This window comes from Epinephelus fuscoguttatus, linkage group LG5, assembly GCF_011397635.1.
Source record: "Epinephelus fuscoguttatus linkage group LG5, E.fuscoguttatus.final_Chr_v1".
NCBI lineage: Eukaryota > Metazoa > Chordata > Actinopteri > Perciformes > Serranidae > Epinephelus > Epinephelus fuscoguttatus.
In genome coordinates this window covers 18,114,435-18,142,370 of record NC_064756.1, presented here as the reverse complement: position 1 = coordinate 18,142,370, position 27,936 = coordinate 18,114,435, and the positions used below count along the sequence as shown (strand labels likewise).

At 41.1% G+C, this 27,936-nt stretch overlaps 1 protein-coding gene across 2 annotated transcripts; it reads left to right on the top strand.

Moving 5' to 3' along the window:
- The first annotated feature begins 42 nt into the window (after positions 1–42).
- cwf19l2 (CWF19 like cell cycle control factor 2) lies at positions 43–26,602 on the top strand. Of its 2 annotated transcripts, XM_049577147.1 has the most exons (20): positions 44–169; positions 1,931–2,041; positions 2,519–2,641; positions 2,919–3,035; positions 3,694–3,813; positions 4,277–4,370; positions 6,656–6,774; positions 8,986–9,352; positions 9,383–9,556; positions 9,648–9,885; positions 12,528–12,642; positions 16,718–16,816; positions 20,332–20,460; positions 21,087–21,224; positions 24,323–24,535; positions 25,111–25,227; positions 25,402–25,557; positions 25,649–25,729; positions 25,829–25,930; positions 26,279–26,602. In XM_049577147.1, exons 1-20 carry the CDS (start codon positions 77–79, stop codon positions 26,417–26,419), a joined length of 2,847 nt encoding a protein of 948 aa, XP_049433104.1. In that variant the 5' UTR covers positions 44–76; the 3' UTR covers positions 26,420–26,602. The 2 variants fall into 2 exon arrangements, with proteins under 2 accessions (XP_049433103.1, XP_049433104.1); XM_049577146.1 differs by having other exon boundaries at positions 43–169; positions 8,986–9,556.
- Positions 26,603–27,936: the final 1,334 nt, after the last annotated feature.

The window sequence follows — 27,936 nt, the reverse complement described above, 5'->3', positions numbered from 1 at the left end:
TACAAGAACCACAAGCACACGGTTAACGTAAACGGCGGCGCTTTACGACACTTAACAAAGCATTTACGGCAGTGTCATGGCGGCATACGGAGTCAGTTTTGAGAGTTCGAGGAGCATCGACGAAAGAAAGGAAAGCAAACGACAGGCACGACAGGAGGCGGTAGAAAAGGTATAAACTGTAATCTTTGTTAGCACAACCCTGTAGGTTATCTGAAGTTGGTCTCATTAGCGTCAGTTACGACTTAAATCAAAGCTGTTAAGTGCGACTGAAAGCTAGCAAGCTAACTATGCTAACCGTTAGATAGTGTTAGGTAGGGATGAGCTCAGCGGCTCGAGTGTATCTTTATTTACGGAATTGTCCTTAAACGTGAGGCCCATTTGTATCTTCGTGTCTTTCTCCATCTGTCGGAAAGCTGACAGTGTCTGTGTGTCTTCACACTAACCTGATAATGCCCGTGTCTGGACAGGCGCAGGCAGGAAATTAATGTACCTTACATGTCAAACACTGCTCGAGCAGATAGGAGACCTGCAGCTGTGTTTTACACAGGTTTTATATCATGTCGCACCCACAGCCTACAGCTTCGTTATATGTACCCAGGTATTTAATTGTGCGTTATCTTGCTCATGCTGTGCAGCTGTGTTTGCATGATACACAGAGCACATGATGCTCCCTGCAGATGAGCGCTAAAGGCTGTCATCACATTATCTGCCCGGCTCACCTGTGCTTGAACTGGACAAAGCAAAGAGTGTAGCCGGGTCTGATTTATGTCTGCTGAATCTGAAGAAGTATTGGCTCATAATGACTTTACAACTCATCAGTGTCACAGCTATTGCAGTCAGCAGATGTAATTATGCAGCCTGAAAGCCACTGGATGCTCAAATATTTGGAAATCATAACTCTTATCAGCAGTATCATGACAATGTGAAGACTGTCATTCATTTCATTATGAGATTAATGTTTGTGGAGACTCTACGTATGCATTTTTATAAATGAAATCAATAATTTCAGCCCAAGGAATTTGCATAGCACACATTTGTGAGAATTTTGACAAATCATGCCTTGCCAAAAAAAAGATAATAAAATAAAAAAATTTATGTGGATAAACATTATTTTTAAAGGACATAACTATATAAAATAAATCTGATTTGTACAATATTTTAATCTGCCTTTTATTTAGCTAACCCCCTTGTCCCAGACAAGAAGTCATAACTTCTTCTAACAATTAAAAAATGTGTTGAAAGCCTTAAAAATCCAAAGCTAACAGTACGTACTGATAACATTGGTGTAAAGATGTACTGCTATAATCATCTTTGTTCTAAAATTTATTTTTTTAATTAAAATTTTGGCCTTTTAAAGAGTGCGTCCCAGATTTTTGTCTTTTCCACAAAAACATAAGTTAATCAGTCATGAAAAGGGTCATTTATATCCCAAGGACCCCTGTCTCATATCTTGGTTTCCAAAAAGGTGGAAATGTTGCTCAAGTATTGGTAGGCTTTCAATTTGTGTCTCAACCATAACATATCAACTCCATAGCCCCTCTAAATTAATATTAAATAAGACCTATGGTTTAAAAATGGGTATTTTGATTAGCTTAAAGAGAACTGTTTGCATCTTTAAAAAATAAAATTGCTACTCACTATGACTGCAGTGATATTAACAAATATATAACTGTTTGTCAGCTCGGTCAGAGCTTACCTCTGATGTCCATCGTGTGCTATTTAAGAAAAAAATAAATTGGAGGTTGGCCCATTACAGGGTTTAATAATCAAGACTTTGACCTTTTAAATTATATTTTCCCAGCCCAGTTGAAGAGTAAAAATTACCCCCTCCACCCCCAAATAAGGTTTTGTCCCACTTACCAAGAATATATGATAGACATGTCTGAAAATGTTGGTGAATTATCCCTCTTATTTCCATTGTGTCATTCAGGCCAAGCAGCGGTTTGAGAAGGCAGAAAGGAGGAAGGAGCTGAAGAGGCAGAGAGGGGAGGACACATGGATGCTCCCTGAGGTCAACCAAAGGCTGCAGGAAATAGAGGATGTAAGATACAAAGTGTTTTAAAGTGTTTTCACTTACAGTTGTACGTGTAATCAAAACCAGCAGTTCATGTAGAAACCTCTAATGACAGTCGCTGCTCAAGTGCTCTGCTGCAATAGATTGTAACTCCTTGCCAAGTCACAACTGTACTTTACCTCAAAACACCAGAAACTACGTTGTCAACCTGCAACAAGATACATTAGTTTGAATTTTATTGTTCATGACAGTAGTGTGTAATTGTATCAAACACTTATGTATGATTTCTCCACCATTAATATTGAAGCAGTTATTCAGAGGAGAAACAGAAAGAGGTCGACCACTATGATGTCTTCTAGTGTTGTCAACCATAGTTTTGGGAAACACACTTCTTCCATACCTGTCGTAGTTGAGGACTCTATGAAAATATTTCATCTTAATAAAAAACAGTAATGCAACTAATGAAAGCAAAAGCATGATTAATTGAATCTGAACCCCGTATAGGAGAGCTCTGTGAAGAGCAAGAAGAAGAAAGAGAAGAAATCCAAAAAGAAAAAGGAGAAGAAAAAGGCCAAGAAGGAGAAGAAGACAGCTGAAGCAGGAGATGGATCTAATGACAGCTCTGAGGTATGTGATTTAAACAAGTTAACACCTAAGTAGTGCCAGTAGATGCTGCTACACTGGTTGGTAACTAAGTAAAAGTAAAATAATTTAAAAGGTAGTTAAATATTGTTGGACAAATATAGTGATTTATAATTGGGTGGTTCTCTCTCTCTCTCTCTTGGCAGTATGAAAATAGTCTATCAAAATTAAAAGTTGAACTCCTTATAAGCCTTTAATAAAACATCATCATTGTCTTTCCCCTTCACATTTTTAACCCTCTTTCCCTTTCTCTATGTGTCAGGACTCAGGGGATGAGTGGGTTGAAGCTCAGCCTCAGACACAAGCTGCTAAAGCCTGGCAGGTTCCTGAGGAGTCTAAGCCTTCAGAAAGCAACATCAGCCCAGCGCAGAATGTTGAGGTAACTTTGTTTCTGTACCTGGTCCTACAGATATGTAATAACAATGTGAATAGTGTTTGGTGTCTCTCCAAATCTTTTTATGCTTTTATTTATTTTGATTTAAGCTGTTTCTTCTATTACAACAAATCATCTGAGGGAAGTCCTCTTTTCCTTCACATAGTAAATTGAATACACTAGTAGTCCATTTTCCAAAATGGGGATGAATAAAGAAGCTAAATAGAGCGTCTTTAACTGTCTAAAGGTAATACTGCATCTAGAGGTATGAAGTAAGGATGCACTAATCCAATACTGACATTGTTTATCAAGCAGATACTGATTCAGATAGCTTGGTTGGGTGTCTGTGCCAATGGGGCTGATCTGTTCAGTTCTATTCTATGTTTACAGCTCCAGCTGCTAATATTGGAATTTAAGACATAAAGCTTATTAATTCAACACTGGTATCGGATTGGTACTCTTTATCGGCCAATAACTAAAGCCCAGGTAGCCGTATCAAGACTGAAAAAGTAAGACTGGTGCATCCCTTGTCTGAAGAAGTTTTGTTCACCCTGACAAGTAATATCTACTTCATTTACTTTAGGGTCAAATGTTCTCCCTCTTGGCTCTGTCTTCTCAATCTGTACATTTATCTTTTTCTTTGTTTCACCCCTCTGTCCTGTAGAGAGACGAATGGATGACCTTTGACTTCCTGGCAATGAGAACCACGTCCACAGCAGAGAAGAGGGCTGAGAAAGAGCGACTGAAAGAGGAGGAGAGGGCGAAGGCTCAGGCTATTGAACAGGTGTGTGTATATATGAGTGTTGTTTTCCCCTTCTTTCTCCATTTTGTAACATCCAATCCCCTGCTGCTTTTGTTCTTGCTCCACTGTCGACCTGGGGAGGTGTGCAGACAGTTCCTCTGATGCGTGGTGTCCTCAGTGGGCAGATTCACATGTATCTGTTGTTTGAATCCCAACGTGAAATGACCTGAGTGTCGGTGTGAGAGGGAGATAAAGAGCGATCGTGTGTGCATGGATTGTACAGACTATGAAAACACTGTGGCAGTCAGTCTACTCATTTTACCAACTGTGCGGTTACCAAGGTAACAGAGGGTGTCCCCTCTCGGACAGCAGTATCCTGTGGAGTGTGTGTGTGCATACTTATTGTTGTCTGCAGGGTGTTTTTGTCTGGATTTTGAGCATTTGTGCCTGTGTTTCACAATTGGCAGTATACAGAGATTATTTAAGTGTGTGTGTGTTCCCTCAGGCTGGCTTACACAAACTGGAGCTCAACCCATACTGGAAAGATGGAGGAACTGGTCTGCCCCCAGAGAAGATGGCTGGCACTGAAGCAAAGAAAGGTAATAACAGAGATTACTAGACTCTTTTGAGGCATTACATAGCAGAACATTTGTAAAATATACTAGAAACTCTTTTGGTTCCAGCACCTCAGACTAAGGTTTCACTCCAGATTTGATTTACTGGTGTTACTTTCAACACTGAAGCACAGAAATCCATTGAAGAAGAGGCTATCAGTGTCTCTGTTGAAAGTTGCCTCAGTAGGCCAGAGTTGCCTCATGATTCCCCTCGAGCAAAAGCAAAAATAAAATGAAAAACTGGGTCCAATTCAGACGGGTCCCCCTGCTGCCTACAATCACACACTGCTCACACACTCTCACGCTTGCTTACAGCACTTTACACTCTTCCATCGCCCTGTTTTTTTTTACTCCCCTTTCTTTTTTTTCCTGTCCTTTACCTCTCTTCAGATCATCCAGCTTAACCAAGGTGCTTAAATAAACAATGCACTTCACCAGTGCATGGATTATTATTATATCTACTCACTGGAACTGGCGACTGAAATGTTGGCTGTAATGAAAGAAGCTTAAAAATGTATCTGGAATAAATTTGAAAAAGACAGGGTCCATTTTGTTGTTGTGGCGCTTTTGATTGTGTCAAAAAATTTCCCAGGTGAACTGTAGATGTTTAAATGTCTGTTTTTCTGCACACAGTTTGGACTTTTCATCCATGTTAGTTTTATTTTTTAAAATGATGTAGAAGAGTAATCTTTCTGTTGTTGGTCAGCGTCAAAAAAGATGTGTGTGACCATGTTTGACAGTCACAGTCTTGCTCAAAATGAGATGTAGGTCTGTCACAGGGAAGCTTCTGTAAGTTAAAGCTTCTGTAGGTTAGTTCCCTGTCCATTTCCCACAGGCAGCAGACAGGGAATCAGTTGGAAAACTTTGTTGGTGGGCTGAAAGTGCTAAAGAAAGGAGACTTAAATTTTAAAATCAGAGTTGACTTGAATATAGTTATGTGAGCAGAAAAGCCAACATGGAGGTTTGACAGAAGAATGAGAGAACAGATAGAGCAAGGAACAGCTTCTGAGTCAGGGATTTGGGGAAGCGAGTCAGACAGACTGTCTGTATGTCTGTCTAAGAGTTAACTCTGTTAAGCTGACAAGCAAATGCAGGTACGTGTGCGTGTCTCTTATCACTAAACAGGAAGTACAGTTCCCTCCAGAGTTGGCATGGCCTCTCTGCTGTAAGCTTTATTTGAACAGCAAGGCGAAGTAAGCTGATTCAAACACACACACACAAACACACACAGAGGTGCATGTGCCTGTCTTCCATTCAAACTGTGTGCCAAATGGGAATATTGCTTGCCTCATCTTCTGTTATAATTACTGGGTTGCAGGAGGCACAGACTGGTGTGTGTGTTTGAGGGTATTTGTGCTTTGGATACACTTTGCTTTGCTCTGAAAGAAAGTGGAGGATACACTTGCTGCCTGTTGATAAGCTGATGCGTGGTCAACTCTCGGACATATGGAAAAAGTGATGATTGTCCCTTGAATATTATAAAGCTTGACTTTGAACAACTTTCTGTTTTTTTTCTTCTACATTTTGTCCTTTAAAGCAGAAGCCACAGATGATTAAGCATCGTCATGTTCTCGAACACACTGATTCAGATACTCAGTGTTGACCTTGACCAGAGGTTCTGGGCAGCACATTTGTCATGTTTTATCTCTGGGAAGTTATAGAAACTGTTGTTTTTAAAAGACCATTTATTTCCCGTGGATTTAAAGACTACAATTTCTCTAATCTTTTCTTACCCTTCTTTATCCTGACCTTCATTTCTCCTCTCTTACTCGTCTCGGTTTTTTCTGGATCTGCCTTTTTTATTTATTAATGAGCATGTGATTCAACTTTTTGGGGTTTTTGTATTTTTCTGGTTTTGAATTCTTCCATCTGTCCCAGTCCCTTTATCTTCCTAATTAATGTTTTTTGTAACATACCAGTCTGGTTATTTGATGCTGATTTTTCAAATGAGGTAAGGGAGCAGTCGCACTGAATTAGATTTTCTTCAACAAAAGAAGATTTCAATTGGCTTCATTGCTCACCGCTTCTCTTTGTTACCTTTTACTCCTCATCTCTGTTTTGATCCATATCAAAATGCACCTGGCTTGTGTGTGGTGAAATGGCAACTAATCAGAATTACTTGAATTTGTATAATTTTATACACTTGAGTTGAGAGATAAATGTGAGGAAGAAATGACTCACTCACAGGAGGTTCAGAAAAAGTAAAATGGCACTAACAAGTTTTTGCATGCGCATCTTTGTTACTGTTTTTCTCCCCTTGTTTTTCCCAGAGGGCCCAGTCGTAAATGATGCAGGTCTGAGCTGGCTGAGGAAGAGCTACCAAAGGATGAAGGAGCAGGCAGAGAGGGAGCAGCGCAACCTCAACGATGTGGTGGCCGAGAGATATGGAGTGAGCACTGATGGCATGCGTTTTTTAATCCGTTATCCAACAAAAATGTTATGCACTGAAGCTTTTCGAACAGTCCGATATGTTTAATAGTTTGTCTGCGTTGCAATAAATCCCAAAAGGAGTCAAAATGCAAAGACACTTGCTTCTCTCCACTGGAGTTACCTCCCGAATTTGGCACTGCGGCTACTTGAATTATGAAGCGATACCATGCGGCTATTAAATCGCACTCTGCTCTATGCATCATCATTGCTGTTGTCATTTCTAGATAGGCTACTGTTACCTTCCTACATACCATTGTGGAATAATTACAAGAAGGAAATTGCTTCCATATATCTCCCTTATTACTTGCTGGCCAACTCTTCACTTCTGTCCTGTTCCTTGCAGGTGTGCCACATTTTCGCCACTGTTTCTTAGTCAAACAAGTCTTGATGGATGCCAGAACGCAGACAATAGAACCTGTTCCAAAAACCTAAGACAGGCTTATGTTTCTGAGTTGGTATCTAAACGTGATTAACACAACATGAGGTCAAATTTATTTTAAAACGTGTCGCAAATGCCTTTACTCTGACTTACATGTCATGGTATATGCACTCAGAAGTCAAGGATGTACACAGAGACACACACACACACACACACACACACACATACCTGCTCTGCACTGAGGGTGGAATTGTGTCTGGATACATTGTTTTATTATTAATCTCTCTCTTTGCTGTCTGACATCGCACGCACGCGCGCGCACACACACACACACACACACACACACACACACACACACACACAGTGCACAGTGTCCTTTGATAAGTCCCTTTTAGCAGTGTCAGCATTTGTGCCTCTAGTTGACAACATAGAAACTGTCACTGTCAGAGCATTGTGTGTATATCCATGTTTGTGTGTGTGCTCCTTTTTTTCTTTGTCAGAGCTCAGCCAGCCACAGCAGTGCACCTCCTTTGTTTTAGTTTAAGCAACCCAGAGGCGTCTTATATACTGATATTGTACTGATATTTACAATATAATTTTGTCTATGAGCAGGAGGCTTTTGGGATTTGTTTAGTACCATTTAACTTGATGGTGTGTGTATTTGCGTGCTTTTGCACAAATCCCAGAGACCCTCTGGTTTGCTTTTGTTGGCAATTGTAGTGGAGAATCCCCCAAAACAGCTGAGCAGATAGTGAAATTTGAGGACCCACCTTAACAGATCTGAGTAAACATTAACTTCTGTGGATTTTCTAAGCCCAGACTCATCACTTCAGCACTGATACAGACGATTGAGTTGTGTTTGACTGATGTTAGCATTTTGTTTAATAAATGTAAAATAGTATTTGGTAGTTGTTATTATTACCACATTTGATTTTTACAACAGCTAATCCTATGTGACTAGTTTTTACATCAGTTTGTTTAATGAACTGGCTGTCAGGCTCGTAAGGAAGCCAGCAAAGCCAAAAAGCTGCTGTTTGTTTGGCAGACTCCTCTTTAAGATCCAGTGTGTAGGATTAAGGGTGATAAATTTGCAGAAATTGAATATAATATGATAAGTACAGAGCAGGAAAAACCAAGCACTGGCTCTAGATAGTGCCACTTGCGTTTTTGTGTCAGCCAGCCTAGTTGGTAAACCCTCCACGATGAACAGCATCGGGAAAAACACAGATTTTTAATGTGGAACTTTTAATGTGGAACTTTGTTTTATTGGTTAAATCACTGGGTCAATTTGTTTTGGAGAGGAAGAGACCTCTGTGGATAATTCAGCTCGTGGTAAAAAAACCTTCTGAACGTCTAAATTTTATCAACACACATTAGCAGATGCTGGGCTAGCGGCCAATCTTCGATGAAACGAATAGTGTAGAGAAACTGTTTTGTAATGTGAAACTGTTTTATTTGGAGCTTTTCTTGCTTAAATTACCAGTTCCATTTGTTTTGGAGAGAAAGACACCTTTGCAGATAATTCGGCTCCCAGTAAGAATCTGAGCCATGAACACTGAGGGAAATCTAGTCAGGAGAAGCTTCAGCTGGTTACAATCTTCAGTCCTCACTGCTAGATGCCACTAAATCCCCCTAAATCTTACACACTGTTCCTTTAAACTACATTGCAAGTGTCTTTGACGTAAATCACACCACACGTGGACTCTTTGGACATTAGTTAAGATCTGAATTTCAAAACCTGAGAAAGAGTTCAAGTATTTTAATATATCTTGTTTTTTTCTCCTTCTACAGTCAATGGAGGCATTTCAGCAAAGACTTGCAGAAGCTGAGAAAGCTGTGTATGGACAGAGCAGAGGAGGAGAAGGAGACAGAACGGCGAGAGGCGGGTGGAGGAAAGAAGAGGACAGAGAGAGATGGAGGAGAAGAGATGGAGATGGGGCAGAGAGAGATCGTTGGAGGAGAAGTGAAAGGGAAAGAGATTCTTCACCTGCAGACAGGGAGAGATACCATGCTAGGAGAGAAGAGGAGAGGGGGAGAGGGAGGGGAGGATATCAAGATAGAGAGAAAGAAGGGGGTCGAGACAGAGACAGATTTAGAGAGAGAGAGAGAGACAGGGATGGCGATAGAGGAAAAGACAGAGAGAGGGAGAGGGATGGAGGTAGAGACAGAGAAAGAAATAATGACAGAGATGGAGACAGGGACAGAAACAGAGAGAGAGAAAGGGATAGTGAAAGGAACAGAGAAAGAGAGAGGCCAAGTGCTGCATCAGCATCTGGGCAAAGCTGGAGTCAACATTCTTCCTCCCTTGGGTCTCTTAAAAACCGTTTCCTCAAACCCTCAGAGGACGATGACAGTGGTGAAGGTGGGTTTATGTCAAGGCCTTTTCTAATAGATGTCTGAGTCATGTTTTGCCCACAGGTCCTTAACATGCCTTCTGATATCTTCTTGTGCAGCTCCACAGCGTCCTCCTCCTCCAGCACGACCGTCCACAGGATTCCTGAGACCCAACTCTGATGATGATGAAGAGTCTGGGCCACCTAGTACCAGCATGCCGGCCTGGAAGAAGAGCAACACTCCAGCTCAGGAGTCTGCCAGCTTTGAAAAACCACAGCTGGAGAAAGAGAGGGATCCTGGGAAAAGTGTAACTGCTCCTCAAGATGGCGGTGATAAAGCTGCTGCGTCCACATCAAGGTTTGAAGTTTTTTATTTTGTTGCCTCGAAAACGTGATTTGCTAAATGATGTCGAACTCCACGATGCCAAGGATCAGCACGCCTGGAGCCCCATCCCTGCCTGCCACCTGGCGCACAATGCACTGAACCTTGATTCCTGTCCTTGTGGGTGGTGGGCCCATGTTACTTATTCAGGCTCCAGTAAGGGCCCTGGTGTCCCCATCCCGGGCGAGGTGCTCAAAGTCTGAATATTCTGTTTCATCAAAGTCTTCTTTGATTTGCTCTTAGTCTAGCCCCTCCCCTGGAAACCACTTTGCCTTGGGAGACCCTATAAGGGGCTATTAGCCCTGGACAGCACAGCTCCCAGGTTCACAGAGACACACAAACACCTCCACCACGTTAAAGTGACAGTTCTGGGAGGAGCTCAAAGTAGAGCCGCTGCTCCTTTGCGTTCAGAGGGGTCAGTTGATGTGGTTCGGGCATCTGATCAGGATGCCTCCTCGTCGCCTCCTGTTAGAGGTGTTCCAGGCACATCCTACTGGTAGGAGGCTCCAGGGCAGACCTAGAATAAGCTGGAGGGATTACATATCTCAGAAAGCGTTGCTGGGGAGAAGGACGTCAGGGGTGCTTTGCTTGGCCTGCTGCCCCCGCGACCCAGCCCCGTATAAGCGGATAAAATGGATGGAACTCCACTAATTGAATATTGTTCACTTTTATGTTTGTCAAAGTGGACAATATTAATAAATCAGTCCCTTTACTGCTATTTCCCATTCTGATTATTGTCCACTCACATGAAACAGGAGGTCACAGTCATGACAGCAGCAGCTTTGCTAATGTATACACATAAATAAAGTCTTTAAACCCCTTGGCAACTAAAGTCTTAACCATTAAAACCACTATTTAGTTTTGTTTGTCTCATAGTCTCATCCTGAAAATATTTTGTTTTTACATTTTCCCGTAGGATTCAGAAATACATGAAAATAATAGACTGAGTATTGAACATTTTTATATATATACGAAGCTAAATATAGTCTCGGGCTTTAGCACATATGCTGCAGGAGGAGTTCTTGCAGCATTTCCAATTCAGAGTTTACCAAAAATGCAGAGATGGTGACCTCCTGAGTAAAACAAGTCATCTTAATGAAATGTGAATAAAATCCTTCATTCCTTGTGAAAAAAAAAACACTTACAAAATTAGGGTTTTTTTTTATCATGTCCTTTTGGCAGCTTGTGTAGATGTGGGGTTACAAGTTTGAAACTACATGCGCTAATGGAACTTGAAGACTCACTACGTAAAAGCATCAATCAGTGTAAACTCACCACTGGGACTTTCTCACAGTAATCCCATCCATAAAACCTGGCTGTCTTCACATGTGTACTTGATTAGTTTCAAGGGACCTGCAAGAACTGTCGAGGTCTTTATCTGCTTTTGACTATTTGTCTTGATATTCCCAGAAAAACTCCCTCGGCCTCTGAACTCTCTAACTCATACGTCATCTTTATTATTTCTGTCGCAAGAGTATTCGTTCTGTCTAAAGCACTATGTTTAGGAACACACAGGGTTTTTTTTTTGCTGTGGTATTGAAGGAGATAGTGAGTACTGTTGTTTTATACTAGCATTGTGTTTTAAAATTCTGCTAACAGTAGTTAAGACACATAAACTCTTCACCTAGTCCTTTGTCTTTAGTCTACAATGTTTGTATTGCTGTAACCGAGATGGTAAATGACTCCTGCAGGGTAATTGTCTCATTCTGTTTCTTCTGTTATTGATCAGACGCATTAGTCAATAGATGCATCTTTTTCCGCCCCTATAGAGCATCAGTAATCAGCTTCATCACACAGTATGTTCTCTACTAAATACTCACAGTACTGTGACATAGCTCATTACACCATATACACCCCTCCTCCTTGTTTTCTTTCTTGTAATTGCATTTCTGTCTCTAATCTTCTTCATTTCATGTTAATCTCTTTCCTTATGCTTTATTTGCAATGTACATGAATATTCTGCCTCATTTAAAAGGACACAGAACTGCAGCATCAATTAGTGGCACAGAATCTCTTTTAAACTGCGTCAAATGATTGCATCATGTACTGTATGTGTTCCTACTTTCACGGCAGCCCGACATATAGCGCCGTCGCAGGCCAGATGTCGGAGCATCGCTGTTTTGTAAAGCCTTCTTACTTGTTCTGTGTTTTGCCTCATTAGGCTAAGTTGTTTGGGTAAACCAGCACCCAGAACCCCTGCAGCATGAAATGAGTCTGCAGTGTGAAATGAGGCTATGAGAAGTGTAATAGCCTAGAACGATGCCTCCCAGGCTGCAGTTCTGATCCTCCCAAGGCAAGGCTGTAATGATCTCTGGGGGGTGTGCGGAGACTCAAATGAATCATAACAGATAAACAGCGTGAGAGCTCACAAGAAAACAAGTAAATGGTTAAATTAAAAACTTCACAAATAAGTTTCCCATTAGAGGGTTCAGGACTATTATTAGGGTGGAATAATGGAGTCGTTAGATCCTGTTGTTGAGGGAAATCTGGAGGAAAAAGATGGAGAATTCTGAACAAGACGACACTATGTGACGAGGTGTTTATTAATAGAATTAATAAACACAATAAACACTACTGGTTTTGTGCCCTTCTAACTCTCCTCTTCATGTTTTACCCAGGATTGAGAGTAGCAGTGAGGAAGAAGAGGAGGAAGAGGAGCTTCCACTGCTGTCAGAGGAGGAGATGAACAAACTGGGAGCCAAACTGGTGAAAGCAGAGATCATGGGCAACACGGTGAGCAGGTCATCGTTATGTCACTGTGTCAGATAGAATATGAGACAACCCAGATAATAACACACTCTGCTCTTCAACCCATGATTTGGAAAAATACTTGTTGAAGATAAGAAACAATTTGTCGGCCTAGTCCTGTCAGGAAAGTGTCCCTGAAATACTGTTAGTCCAAAGATAAGATGGTGCTTATTTCTGAAACCTTTTCTCTCTTAAAGTGAGACATCAATTACTTCCATTAAAGCAGAACATGAATCCCACATTTGCGCAGCTTGTCCATCAGTCATGTACTTACATTTTCCTGTCAGGCTCTTGCAAGTGGTTGGAGTAATTATCACTGGGTGTTATCATTTTGTAGTTTAGCTTTTTGAGCTTCTCATTGGGAGACTCGACCAGCTTGTTTTCACTTAACAGAATCCCCTCTAGGTTAAACTGGGCTGAATAAACACTATTAGGAAGGACTGGCTTTAAAAGACACACTATAAATGTAAAATGACTGAACATGACTAGCCCAGCAACAGAAAGGCGACAAGGAACCCATGAGTCAACACTCTCTCAGCTAAATGCCATGCACTGTATAGACCAGTGGTTCCCAACTGGTCCAGCTGTGGGGTCCAGATTTCGCCTAGGTCATCAGTTCGAGGTACACAGAGTTTAGTGTATTCAGTGTCATACTCACATTTGGCCATGTCATTGAGCTAGTTTACTGTCTCTGCTAAGTAGCTGTCCATTACTGACTCTACAGCAGAAAATGGCCCTTCAAAATAAAAACTCTATGTCAGACATTCACTGTACTTTGGAATAAAGTGTTTTTTTACAAACTTGACACATTTGTACGTCACTTAAAGAAGCAACAGACAGCATTTTTGCCTATATATATCATTATGAAAATAATGTGGGTTGCACAGGGTAGTATACACAGTAAAATCAGACTATCAGCGTTTACATAGGTTACTTAATGGCTTTGCAGTCTTTGCAATAAGCTTCTGCCACCGGGGATGAATTTTCGCGGAAAAAATCTGCTTTACGGCAGGAAATGCGTCATGTATTGCCAAACTGGTCGGTCAGCCAATCAGGGACTGGAGCTGGTCCTTATGAGGAACTGGCCAGGGGATGAGACAGTTGAGTCAGGAGCACAATGGCAGACAGACAAAGTTTGGAGATAAGTGAAAAACGGCCTCCCGAAAAAAAACGAGCTAATCTGTCTGAGGAGGCAAAGAACAGCAAAAAGGAGAGTGATAAAAGAAGAGGAAAAACAAGAGTAAACCTCAGTCAGACGTTCAAGAGATGGAGGGAGCTCCGTGACCAAAGAGGCTTCAAAACCGATGTCCAGCTAGCTTTCTTTCTAATGGATCAATAAGTAACACGGCTAAATGTTAGCTAGATGAGAGAGGACTGTACTGTACTGGCTGCCAGTTCATTCCTAGCTGGCCAGCATCGCAAATCGCCTCAACCAGGGACTGGGTAGCGAGTGTTGGTCGGCTGACATCCTCGTTGCCATTCTACGGCAGCCCTCGCACAGTGATACACGGTCAATTTGGTCTTTGCGACAGTGTGAGCAACACTGCTGATGCTAGGTGGCGCCAAGCTAAAAAAAAAAACCCCGAATCCTATCAGTTGCCTCTTTAAGGTCCATTCAGAAAGGACCCGTGACCCACTTTTGGACCACGACCCACCAGTTTTTCTGTTAGTTTTTCATGCACAAATACCCCAAAACCACATCGTCTTTTATTCCGTATTTCCATATTTTATTTGCCATTTCCTTTTTCTCAAGACATTTCTCAAGCATACAGGCATTTAAACACACTAATCACACATGTATCGCAGATAAAACTTACAGTGCATTTATATAACTCCAACGTAAAAACACAATGAAGCACATTTCCCCAGTGCACAAAAAATCCACTAACATCTGGCTTTTTGTATGTAATGGCATTCACTTCCTGGACAAATGACTCTGCAGTAGTAACAGGTATTTCTGGGCTCCAGCTCTGATCAGCAGTGATGGATATACGACACCTGGGTAGACGCACTACTTTTAGCTGCTTTGGTGGTGCAATGTAATGAGACAAAATACTGTCTCTCTCCGTCCAAGCAGTGCTCTACCATTGTTCAAAATTTAGTCGGCACTGAGTTTTACAGACAGAGTAAGAGATATAAAAAGTAAGTAAGTAAGAGATATAAGAAGAGTAAAAATAACCACTGGAATATTTTCACTGGGCTTTATGCTGCCCTCTGCTGTTTACTAACCAGTTTTCTGGCTTGTATGTGACATTAAACGTCACACTTGAGAAAAAACCACAGAAATTCATACTCACCTGCAGCAGAGCTGTGTACACAGCAATGGCTTATTGGCAATGGGAAAGCAGTTTTAAAACTGTTTTAAACGGGTTCATATGTGTTTGAAAAACCTGCTTACAGGTGCTAATTTTGGTGGTAAAAGGGCATGATTAATAAAGCTACTTGTCAATGTAAAAAACTGAAGAATGAAACAACAGACTCAGGACATTTGCTTTGCGTAGATTTAACAGCACATCAGGGGATCCACTGATTTATATCGCTCATTGATCCACTGCACTTAACTCCCTGTCTGTCTTCACGTGTCAGTGCTAAGCGTGCTATTGGGATCTCTTACAGAGAGTGTTGCAGAGCTGTCTGGTATAACACACACACTTACGCTAACTCTGCACACACACTCTCACACACACACACACACACACACACACACACACACGCATTAACACCTGTAATACTAAGTGTTACCAACCTGACATCCAGCATCTCTCTACATGACAAAGCAATCAAAACGATATTCCCAAACCACTTTGTGTGTGCGCTAAGTGCCTTCAACAGTTGTGCACTTGCCTTTTATGTCCTGTATATAAAGGTATCAATATCTGGCTCTATGTGCTTGAGACAATTGTTTTTTTCTCTCAGGTCTCTGTAGTGTCACAGTGTTCAGTCTCAAAGCCTTTTATCTGACGACTTTCAAAAAACACTATTAGAGAAAATATTTTAAACACAATAGTCTGCAGTATGTTAAAATGCAGCCTGTAAAACATACTGTACAACCCCACATGATATTTATATGATAATCCAACAACAGCTGTTAATACCAGCCTTCCAGTATCTTATGCAGGGCTGGGCGATATGTCCTGAAAATTATATTACAGTATTTTTCAGTTATATCTCGATAAACGATATATATTTAAATCTCCTCAAAAGCATTTCATTAATGCTAGAACTGGGAGACAAAAAAGTTCATAATATTTCTGACCAAATACCCTCTCTGATATGACAAGTTGTAGGGATGACTATTTTGGGGATATGGGGAAATATATAACGATTATATAACGACTAAGTGAGTTAAGGCAAGTGCTAAAACAAATAGAAAAGTCTGGTAAGTTGATAAATTCACATCACGTTACTGTCAAGCAGCCTTTAAAATGTGGAGGGAAAAAAACACCACTTATGCCATATCACGATACAACGATATCCAAAATCCAAGACGATATCTATTGCCTCATATCTCGATAGCGATATAATATCTTCATATTGCCCAGCCCTGATATTATGTACCTTTATAGGCTTTATTTCCATTTTGAAACAGTAACAATTAAAGGCCGAAGAGGGATCTTCATTGTTGTATATCCTTCAACACTTTGTTTCTTTTTTTAGGGATGCTTGATAATATCAGTACGTCATAGGTATCGGCCAAGATCGGCTTTAAAATTAACAGATCAGAAACGGTCAGCATGCTTTCTCTTAATTGGCATGATGAATGAATATAACATACATTGAAAAGTATTGTATTTCATGTCTCCATCTACTGGATAAGGTAAGAGTATACATGCATAATATGATGTTAATTCCAATACAGAAGAGACCTGATGATCACTAAAATTAGGAAGGGAAAAAAGTGGGCATATCAACATTGGTATTGGTTTTTGGTCAAATGAGTTGTTACATATGGGCGTATCAGATATCTGCAAAAAATCCAATATCGTGTATCCCTAATTTTTTTGTTTCAAATATAAACATATATACTTTATATATGTGTTTGTGTGTGCTCGTGTTTCAGGCTATGATTGAAAAGCTGAAATCACAGCTGGACGCTGCACACAAAGCCAAAGAGAGCTACGCTGCCCGAAAGAAGCTACAAGAAACGGCTCAACCAAAGGTTTGTAAAAACATAATGCAAGTCTTACACGTTTTTTGTCACGGTTATTGTTGAATTAGTTAGTGTAACTAGTGTCTATGAAGGTAGACAAAATATTAGAAACACCTTGCAATATGACAAAATACATTTCAACATTCAGTAGCACCACAAAGTGCAGCCTCCAGAAGAACTGCCATTAAGTTCAACATCTCTCTTAAACAGTTTCAACACTCCCCCCCCAAAAAAGGAAACTATGAGTTTAAAAAAGATGGAATAAAATAGAACTTATTTTATGGGAAATAATTTTCCCAACCCCATTTCTCTCCTCTTTTTATCCGATTCTCTGCTATCTAAATATTGTCTGTGTGCTGATATCTATGCAGAATTATTTTCCCCAGATTTACTCTATCCAACACACACTGATACACACTTGACTTAAACACACTGCTGATTTTCATTTGTGTCATGGCATAAATTTCAGATGCAGAAACACTGTCCCAAATTGGATATACACTCACTCCTAAATTATGCACGATGTAAACACATCCGCACACAGGAATAGACTCACGCATGGGCCCGTCACCTGACACACACAAACACATACTGAATCTTTCTTTGTCAGATTTATCTGCTTCTTTTTCCTCTCCCATAGTCTAAATGCTAATCCAAACACTCAGGGCTATATTTTTCCTGAACCTCACAGACACACAAACACACACACACACACACACACACACACACACACACACACACACACACAGCAGGTTACAGCAGCATCCATCTCTCTCACTGTGCAGGGAGGAAAAGTGCCTCACACACACTCGTCTTCGGTTGAAACTAAACTCTGTGCCGTTACGTCTGACTGCTTTTAAAAGGATGTGTTTGTTTGAAGTCTCTTTACTCCCCGGCTCTTACGTCTTGCTGCCTGTATGGAAACGGCTCCTGTTTGGCATTTTAGCAGAGCCTAATGGGAAACAAATGTCTTTCAGCGTGCTGACGACACTCTCCTGCCAGGGGTCACTCAGAGTGTGCCCCGCGTGTTTATGTGTGACAGAAAGAGACAGATCGAAAGGGAGATTGTAGAGATTATATGTGCCATCCTGTCTGCCTCGGTAGTACAGGCAATTAACAGAGAGCAATGGCAGTGCCCTGACACCTCAGCACTGCTTTATCTCCTCTCTTTGGCATTGCTAATGCCTTCTCAGGCTCCTCACACACACTCACACGCGTATATGTAGAAAGAAACGGAGGCCTATTTCCGACATGAGCAGACTCCAGACACGTTTATAAACACACAGAAAGCAGGCGGAGATTATTTATATAACCTTTATTTTATCATTTACAAGTTAGGCCAGTTTCATCCCCCCTACGACCGTCCTGTCCAAATTAAAAGACCCGAGTGGATTTCTCAACAACATTTCTGAGAAAATGTCATAATTCTTAGGTTTTAGTGCACTCGTCAGCCGAGAGGCACTTCAGCACTCTCAGGGATGGAGTGCTGTTGATTAGCACTCTTTGGAGATCCTTCCAGTCTGTCTTGTTACAGAAGAGTTTTGGCTCGTCTTCACTATTCAGTGTTTTGACTCTTGCTGCCTGTCTGGCTCGTATTTTTCACCGCACGCCGCAGAACCTTGAAAGACCTAACTGTGTCGACTGGAGACGGGGAATATTCTCTTCTATCATTTTGTTTCTGACAGTCCGGTTTCATTTCTTTGCGACTGCCTCCCATCCTCTCCGCTACTCCCACCTCGCTCTTGTTTCTTGGATGTCAGTCTCCACCTGTCAGGTTGAATTTCAGTCTTTGTGCAACTCAGACTTCAGCTCCTCATAACAAGCAAACTTTTTTATCTTTAAAAAATCTGGACGTGTGTTGGCCGCTAAATTGGCACCGAAGCAGCAGTTTTATCAGGTCATTCTCCCGCTGAAGTTTTGGAACAGAAGTCAGGTCTTAAGACTTCAATTTAAAACATTTTTTAAAGGTTCTCTAAGGAAAGTGCACCACTCTGTTGTTTACAAATGCTCTCCGTAACTTTTTAATCATGTTTGTCTTCACAAAGGAACAAATGTAATTCAACATGATGATCATACTTAAAAAAAAAACAGAGTAGTTGGCAATGAATTTTTACATCCTCTGAACATATTACAACACATTAAACCCAGCCCTTGGTAAGCTAAAAACATTTCTTTGGAATGAGACAGCTTAATTGAGATGTTTATGTAAGTTATTTTAATTATGGAGCCCTGATTAGTGGTGGAATAAAAATTGAAATGCAGCTACTTCCTCTGTCCTGACAGCCCCTCTTTTTCCTCTTACTCCCTGATACACATCTGTGTTTATTGTTCAGTTCAACCTCCTTTCCTGAGGTTGTCATGCATTTACCTCCAGTATGAAACGGAGGAGTTTGACAAGTTGCTGTAATTGCTAGAATATTACAAGACAAATTAAAACACACTTCCTCGGGTGTTATAGATAGTGTATTTTCAATTTGAAGATTGTTTCTTGGGAGCTTTTTGCCTTCAATTACAGGACAGGTTGAGCGTGAAGGGGGCAGGTTTGAATGGAACCCGCGGCTGTTGTGGCAAGGACATTATTTTGGAATTAAAGTAATACTTCACCCCCCAAATAATCATTTGTTTATCAGGTACTCACCCCTCGTTATGCTGAATTTGTGAGGGGCGCTGCATTTAACAGTTATATCTAAACCTGTGTTTGCAAACTCTCACATAATTTGTGCAGTAAAGTTTAAGTCTCACTGAGTTCCCAAACACATGCATGTCCATTCAAATTTAAAACCTGACCTGAAAGTGAAACTTATCGATGCTCTCTTCAAAGCCAGACTCCACTGACACAAAAGTAATTTTACCATAATTTTATGGGAGCTGCTGGGTTACCACTGCATCAATCAGCTTGTTTCGGTTATTGTGCGACTTTGGTGAATCCAAAATAACTTCTTAAAATGACAAAATCTCACAATAAAACAAACAAACTACCAATCGAGGCAGAGGTAGATAAGCAGTTCTCGTGTTAGCAAGGTAAATTAATGTTTTTGTCAGAGGAGTCTGGCTCTGAAGAGAGCAAAGATAAATTTCAGTTCTAGTTTAGCTCCCTGGTGGAAAGAGCTATCTGTTTGCAAAGTACTGACTGGATAAATGAGACTAAGATTATATTGCACAAGTTGTGTGAGAATTTATTTACAGATGTTTTGATATAGTTAAGCTGTTATTAAAGGCAGACTCTCATGACTTATCTTAATCAAGACCTTTCTCAGTTTTTGGAAGTTTTCTTTACAAAGTCAGCGTAACACGGGGTGAGGAATCTGACCAGGCATTGGTTGACATCATGACATCACAAAAACATTTGCATTGAGGTATGATGCTTCTTCTCATGAGTATCTGTTATGTGCCAACAGGTGGATGCTGGTATCTGAAATATTTAATCTATTTGCAAACACTGTTTCCCTACTGCAGTTTTGTGCATTCCTTTACAAAAACAAACAAAAGTGAGAATGACTGGCTTTGATTTGTCTTGTTTTCAGGTCACAGGTCGCTCCAGTGAAGACCAGGAAATCCTGCTGTTCAGAACAGACCAATCAGGTCGCGCCTGGCCTGTCAATGCCCCCTCCGGACCCCAGGAGCCCCACGGAGGACGACGAAAGAAGAAAGCGGTAAAAAGAGAGGGATGATAGGTGGAAAGGAAGTAGATAAACAAATGACAGGACAGCAGGGAGGGAGGTTTTTTAGATTTTTAAAATAAATCTTTAAGCATCAGAAAGCTGTAACTCAGGACAAAGACTGAGGCGATCCTGCACACTGTTGCAACTAGAAGACAGAGGTAGTGAGAAAAGGGGGAGCAAATGAAAGGTTTGTGTCCTTCTATTTGTTCCATGCTGTTTGGTATTCATTAGGGTGTGTAATGGGAGCAGGGACTCCACCTGACTCCGAGTTGAAACGTGTAATGTAAACAAAGCTCTCCATTCCTCTCTCTGTTTATGGTTATTATGAGTTTACAAAGTGGCCCAGTCTTCTTTGCTCTGTCTTGTCCTCTGTTTCCCTCATGATCATCCTTCTGCTCTGTTCATTTTCTATCAGTGTTCATCTTTCCATCTTGTCTCTCACTTTCTCATATTCTCTTCCAATGATGTGATTTTGGATGTGATCTGATTCACTGTGAAGATTGTGTATGTGTGTGTGTTTTTTCATGAGGCACCCAATTTCAAGTGAGTTTTCCAGTTATCCGCCTTGCCTATCCTCGCCTTTTTTTTTCTCACATTCCTCTCCCCTCTGTCTCTAGATTGAGACCCATGTTGACGGGGAGCGTGTGCGCTACTTCCAGGACGATGACAATGTGGGTCTGAAGGAGATGGTGAGGAGGGAGAAGATGAGCAGTGCACAGGATCAGAACGCTCTCTACTCTCGCATGGCTGCCAAGGTAAGAAAACATTTATGCATTTGCTCACATAAAACGGTGTCATAGTGTTTCGGGAGGTCAAAAACTCTGCCCTCTAAAAGTCCATGATTCCAGTCAGTCAGAAACCCCTCAGTTGACTGAGATTCTTCAAGTCGGTGAGTGTGCGGGGTGTTTCAAAGGACCTTTCAGTACCCAGATTTATCTGCAGAGTGAGCGCTCCTCGCCTTCACGCTGCTCTCCGGTACAGCTGTAGACCTCAGGATGAGTCTGAATGTGATGAGGCAGCTGCCAGGAGGAGGAAAAGCTCACAGAAACTTAATACAATATAGACTCTAGCTTTTGTTTGTTTTCTAGTGCCGGCAAAAATGTTGTTGCACATTTCCGATCCATCGATAGATTGATTGTGGACTTGTTGGTCTGACTAGAAACAATCTTGTGATACAGAATTTGTCAGAACAAATAAAGTCCTCTTATTCACTTCAGTTGATACACATTTATTCTAATCTGTCTGCAACACATTGTATGTTTTGGATTGAACTGGCTGTTTCAGAGCCACTGCTGCAGGCACCCCCACTTATGGCTGTCCCAAACGATGAATTAATCGTCTAATCTAACGATTAATTAATTTTTCGATTAGTTTAACGATTATTTTTTCGATTATTGATTGTTTTTCCATTATTTGATTAATGAGGCAATTTAAACAATATGAATACCAAAACATTTTTTATTAACATTAACATTTATTGAAACATCAGTGTTTCCCCTGCCATTATATTAGGGGGTGCCCGCACATTTACATTTCTCCTCTGCTCTCTGTAACGTGCATGGCGGAGTTCGGCCCCAATGTGTGCACAAACACGTGCGCGCACACACCGACCCGAGTGAGACAAACGAGCCCGGCCCAAACCCACAGCACGGCACTGTGCACACAGTCAATAGAGCGGAGCCTGTGTTGCGTTCAGCCGTTGTCACGTAAATAACAAATTCTGGCGCTTGAATAGACCATAGCACAATTGCACAGCACTGCTGCTGCTGCACACCACCATTTTTTTGTTTGAACCGACACGTCACCCCAGCCCTCCCCCCAGTATTGAATTTCCCCTTGGGGATGAATAAAGTTATTCTGTTATTCTTATTCTTAAATACTGAAGGTTGAAGTTTGATCAGTCAGATGTGGTAAATGGATCACCCCTTCCACTGCAGTGATATGAGCAAAGTTAGATGAAGGTTGACATAATTATATGGTATGGTAAAGGTATATGTATATGTATGTGTGTTTATGATAAGGATCACTTAGATTAATTATGTCATACTCTTAGGCAAAGGGAAAGGACTAGTTCTGTCAAATTGGTATGCTTTACTACCCTTACATCCACTTGTCTCCCTTGCTGCAACTCTTTCTCCGCCACTTTGTGCTTGAAATAGACGTACAGCAGCAGATGGGTACTGGCAGGTTGTGCTGCATGTGTCAGTCTATCAGCAGTTTTACAGACCTCACTTTTCCATGAGCAGACACACATTTTCCCTGTTCCCTCCTCTCTTTTATTCTTGTTGACTTCTTCTCTCCCTGTAGGCAGGAATATGACAACAAGTAGTGTGAAATCCTACTGACAGGTGTGTGTGTGTGTGTGTGTGTGTGTGTGTGTGTGTGTGCGTGCGTGCGTGTGTGCACGTGCATGTGTGTGTGCACATGCGTGTGTGTGCACGTGCGTGTATGTGCATGTATGAAAAGGAAGCATTAATAAACAAAAGGGTTTGGAGGAGTTGCTATGGCAGTGAAAAAAAAAGACATGCTTGAGCTCTGTCCGTGTTTTTCGTTTCTCCGACTTCCATTGCCCTCACTCGTTCACTTTCCCTCACTTACGCGCATACGCATCCACGTACACACACGCACAATCACTCACCCTCACTCATATATTCCTTACACATGCATGCGTATAAAAATATACACACACGCTCTGCACCTACAAAGAGGGACACTAAAAATACATCTACAGTTACCATGGCAGGGCTGCTATAAATACCAGTTTTATCCATTGGTCAGAGACAAAGTCTGTTAGCAGACTAGCATTGTCTGAAGATTTACTGTAGCAGATTTCTTAATAATACATGAGTACTATGCCAGACATATGTCAATCCCTTCAACGCTTCTACTACATGCTGAAATTACAATCTATAATTTAATGAGTTTAACGTCAGCTAAGACATCAGTGAACCTACACGCTGACAGCATGGACACATACATTACTGCCATATAATCGATCTACATGTATGTACCATGCTTTGTGGGTGTGTAAGAAAATAAAACTGTCTGCTCTTGGACAAATGCGGCATGTGCTGCTGTACACTTAGGTGCAGTCCTTTGCACACACTCACTCCTACACACACACACACACACACACACACACACTCCCTCCCACACTGTCACTAAACTAATCCAATTTTCACTCTCACTCACACACTCACTCCTACACAGCGAGTCATGCACACACACTTCAGCCATGCTTGCCTCTCGCTCTCTCACATGCACACAGATTTCAACCTGTTGCCCGGTCTCCATGGCGACAAGACTCAGACGTAGAAACACCAGAGTCGATACTCGGCATCCTGCCTCGCACTGTTAACACGCACCAGAGACCAACTTGCATACAGGGCAGCTCAGGCGCATCTCTCTCTCTCTCCCTCTCAAACACACACACACACATACAGAATATGGCGTGGAAACGGCACAGACGGTAATATTGCGTCAGCACCTACATACACCAATTACTAAAGCTACCAGCCAATTTCTCAGGACAGTTAATATCTGCAGTATTTGCAATGATTTAATTTCCTGTTGAAGAAGTGCCAGCGCAGAAACCTTTTTGTTTTAAGCCTGAAATGAAAAGTGAAAGCTATAAAAAAAATCTCTCACGTGTCCGTAACTTAGTTAAATACACCATATATATTCTGTAGTATGTTCCCTTATAATTTTTTTGGAGAGAATACACCAGATTTGGCCATGAATGATCACTCTTCTCACCATTTCTCTTTTTCTCTCTTCTTCCCTGATCGTCCATCTCCTCTGTTGTCCTCCGTCGCCTCCAACACCGCCACTTCTACTCCACTTGACTCTCCAGATGATGGGGAAGACAGACGGCGACAACTACACACTGGATGACATGTTTGTGTCGGGCGCAGCACAGCGGGAGGGCGAGGGGAGGGAGGAGGAGAGGATGAGGAGCAGAGCCATCGGGGAGAGCAGGAGGCTGGCTGCCTCCATGGAGAAATGCCAGCACTGCTTCAGCAGCCAAGAGCTCCAGAAGCACCTTATAGTGGCAATAGGGAGCAAGGTGAGGCTTCCTGAGCGCAGAATGTTTTGGGGACGTGGGTGCTGAAATAGTTGCTTAATTGATTAGTCGATTAACAATTTTGATAGTCAAACCAAAAAGGCAAATCATTCAATGGGTCATACCTCCAAAAAATGATTATTTGCAGATTTTCCTCTGAAATAGGGCGGCTTATTTTCATTATCACCTTATCAGCTGATTATTTTTGCAACTAATTGATTGATTGATTGGTCTATAAATTGCCAGATAATGTTTAAAATTGGTTATGATTTCCTAAAAGTGCTGTCTTTAACCACTAATATATTCAGTTTACAATTATAGAAGAATAAGGACACCAGAAAATATTACATTTTTTAAGCTGTGACCAGAGAGAAGAAAACTCAAAATTATTAATTAATTTTTAAAATTGTTGTCAATCAATTTTCTGTTAATCAACATATATTAATTGACCAATTATTGCAGCTCTAAATTAAAAAACTTTATATGGTTGTTCAGAAATAAAAGACTTACAAAAAAATCTGTAGATTAATCGATGTGTGAAATTTGTCAGCAGTTTGTTTTTCCCATCCTGTGTCCAGGTGTACCTGAGCCTGCCCGCGGGGGTGTCGATGACAGAGGGCCACTGTCACATCTGTCCTCTCCAGCATCACTGCTCTGCCACCGGACTGGATGAGGATATCTGGTCAGAAATGCAGGTTAGCCAATCAGTGCACCAAGCCCAAAGACAACCTCAACTCACATGACTGTTGTTTCACAGCAGTGGTAGATAAAATCAGCACCACACGCTGCTTTCATTTTCAATGTTTGCTTCAAAGAAGAATGATTAAAATTTAATTGAGTTCACTTCTGTGCTGCTCTGCTGTCCTCAGCTGTTCCGGCGCACTTTGGTGCGTATGTTTGAGTCCCAGGAGCTGGACTGTGTGTTTATGGAAACACACATGTTCCCACGCAAAAGGCAACACATGGTCCTAGAGTGTATTCCACTGCCACGAGAACTGGGTGATATGGCACCTATATACTTTAAGGTTTGTCATCATTCTGATAAAGTCAATTTTTTAAGTTCAAAGAAGGATTGTTGGGACAGTTTTGAGTTGTGTGTTTCCTGCGTGCCTTCAGAAAGCTATCATGGAGTGTGATGAAGAATGGGCCATAAACAAGAAGGTCGTCGACCTCTCTTCGAAAGACATCCGCCGTGCTGTAAGCCCTCTTTTTTTGTCATTTCTGTGATATTCCTGGTTTTGTCTGGTTCTCTCATCCTCATTAATTGTTGTTAATTTTTCATTTAATGCCACATAGGTTCCTCGAGGTCTTCCTTACTTTGCTGTGGACTTTGGACTCCAGGGAGGGTTTGCTCATGTCATTGAAAATGAGCAGAAGTTCCCCCATTACTTCGGCAAGGTCAGTGTGTGCATTGAGGCTGTTATACTTGGTGCATCATTATGTGTTGCTCTTTTTTTTAGCTTCTAAAAGTCACTTTCATTTGGTTCCAGGGATTTCATAAAACTGCATTTACTGTGCAGCTGTTGATAAAGAGGCATTAATGACATGAAAAACGCAGTCAAACATTTTTGCTGTTTACCAGCCTACAGTAGCTGTACTGTAGTTTCATGCCAATGTTGCTTCAAATTAACATTGTAAGGACTTTAATTCTTCATTTGAGAGTCATGTTTTTCCGCTATAATAAATTAAATCGAGTTAATTTTACAGTAATATTCCAATATGACCAAAGCCCTCTTTCCGTCACAGGAAGTGGTAGGAGGCATGATGGACTTGGAGCCACGACGTTGGAGAAAGATGATCAGAGAGAACTTTGATGACCAGAGGAAAAAAGTCCTACAGTTTGCACAGTGGTGGAAACCATACGACTGCACCAAGTCCGAGGGCTAGCTGCTGGACACACTTACAGAAAGGTGTACGCTTTGTGGAGTAGTGAAGATTACACAGACACACATACAAACACACTGTGGTGCAGACACTGACACACCTACCAGTACTGAATTTGATGTAAAATTCCTATTAAAAGTTAGAATGTGGGAACATTTTTACTTAAATAAAAAATAAATAAAATGACTTGATTCATGTATTTCTTTTTTGAAGGTATTTCAGCATCAAATTATTAAAAATTATAATAATTTGATCATCATATCATAAATATTCTAGGGAATGCTTTTGTTTCAAATAAACAAACGTAAGAATGTCTTGTCGTTTCAAACAAATATGTGGTGACTATTAATACATCGTCTAACTCTGCATGTCTGCAGGACCTTAAAAAGTCTGAAATTCAATTAAATATTCGACCTTAGGAGGCATTACGTAGTTTTAAATTTGAATTTGTGAGGTCTTAATTTCCTCAAACATTATATCCATCTTTGATTTCTTTTCTTGTGATGAATAAGTCAAGCTCTTCTGTGTCACAGTCTACATTTCTGATGTTACAAATCTTTCAAATCACTGAGCAGCAGCTTCTTGCAGCCATGACCTAAATTGGTGCCTTTCTTCCACACTTACCCTGCCAGTACAACCCTATTTTTTTACTCTGTGTTATCCTATTCAGATGTCACTTAATTCTAAAAGGTTTCAGTGTCATCACATATAGAAAGAAAGAAAGAAACAAACTTTATTCATCCCCGAAGGGAAATTCAGATGTCCAGTAGTTCATAAAAAACAACAACCACACTTCCCCTCATCAACAACAGCACGACACAGTGGTATTAAAATAGACATAATAGACATAAACTAAGTTCAAATAAGTGCATAAATAGAGAGAGTGTCTGCTATTGTCCATTAGTCAGTCTGTTCAATGTGCCCCTCTCCACCACAGTTCACATAAGCAAGTGCACACATGAACCATCAGCCGCCTCGTCCTGACATGTGACAGCCTCTTTTTTTTCTATTTCCAGGTGTCATCTCAGACACCATGTGGTGCATGGGTGCAGCTGGTTACTGCTGAATTTATATGAAACACAAAAGCTAGATTTTTTTTACCTTTTAATTTCACTACTTAAGTTTGTGGTCAGAGGGGGGAGGTTTTCGGAGTCAGGATTCTCTCACTCTTCACATGCTCTCCAGTCTTGACAGTTTATAGAAAGAGTTTTCTCTTTGAAGAAAGCATTACTCAGGGACGTTGGTGGTTTAGTGGTAGAGCAGGCACCCCATGTACGAGGCTGTTGCCGCAGCGGCCCGGGTTCGAATCCAGCCTGTGGCCCTTTGCTGCATGTCATCCGCCCTCTCTCTCCTCCATTCACACTCACCCGTCCTGTCCATTAAAGGCAAAATGGCCAAAAAATATCTTTAAAAAAAAAAAGAACACATCACTCTTATTAGAAACCATAAGGAGATGCTATATGGTAGAGTCAGAAAAGATCCCATGGGTAGATTCTGTAGTAAGCATGCTGCTAATGTAC

Bases quoted from the DNA above. Each gene is read 5' to 3' on its own strand.
- cwf19l2 (XM_049577146.1), top strand. From the start codon at position 77: ATGGCGGCATACGGAGTCAGTTTTGAGAGTTCGAGGAGCATCGACGAA. The intron at 2,042-2,518 runs GTAAGATACAAA...AACCCCGTATAG, and splicing joins GGCTGCAGGAAATAGAGGAT to GAGAGCTCTGTGAAGAGCAA. The intron at 20,461-21,086 runs GTAAAAAGAGAG...CTCTGTCTCTAG, and splicing joins GACGACGAAAGAAGAAAGCG to ATTGAGACCCATGTTGACGG.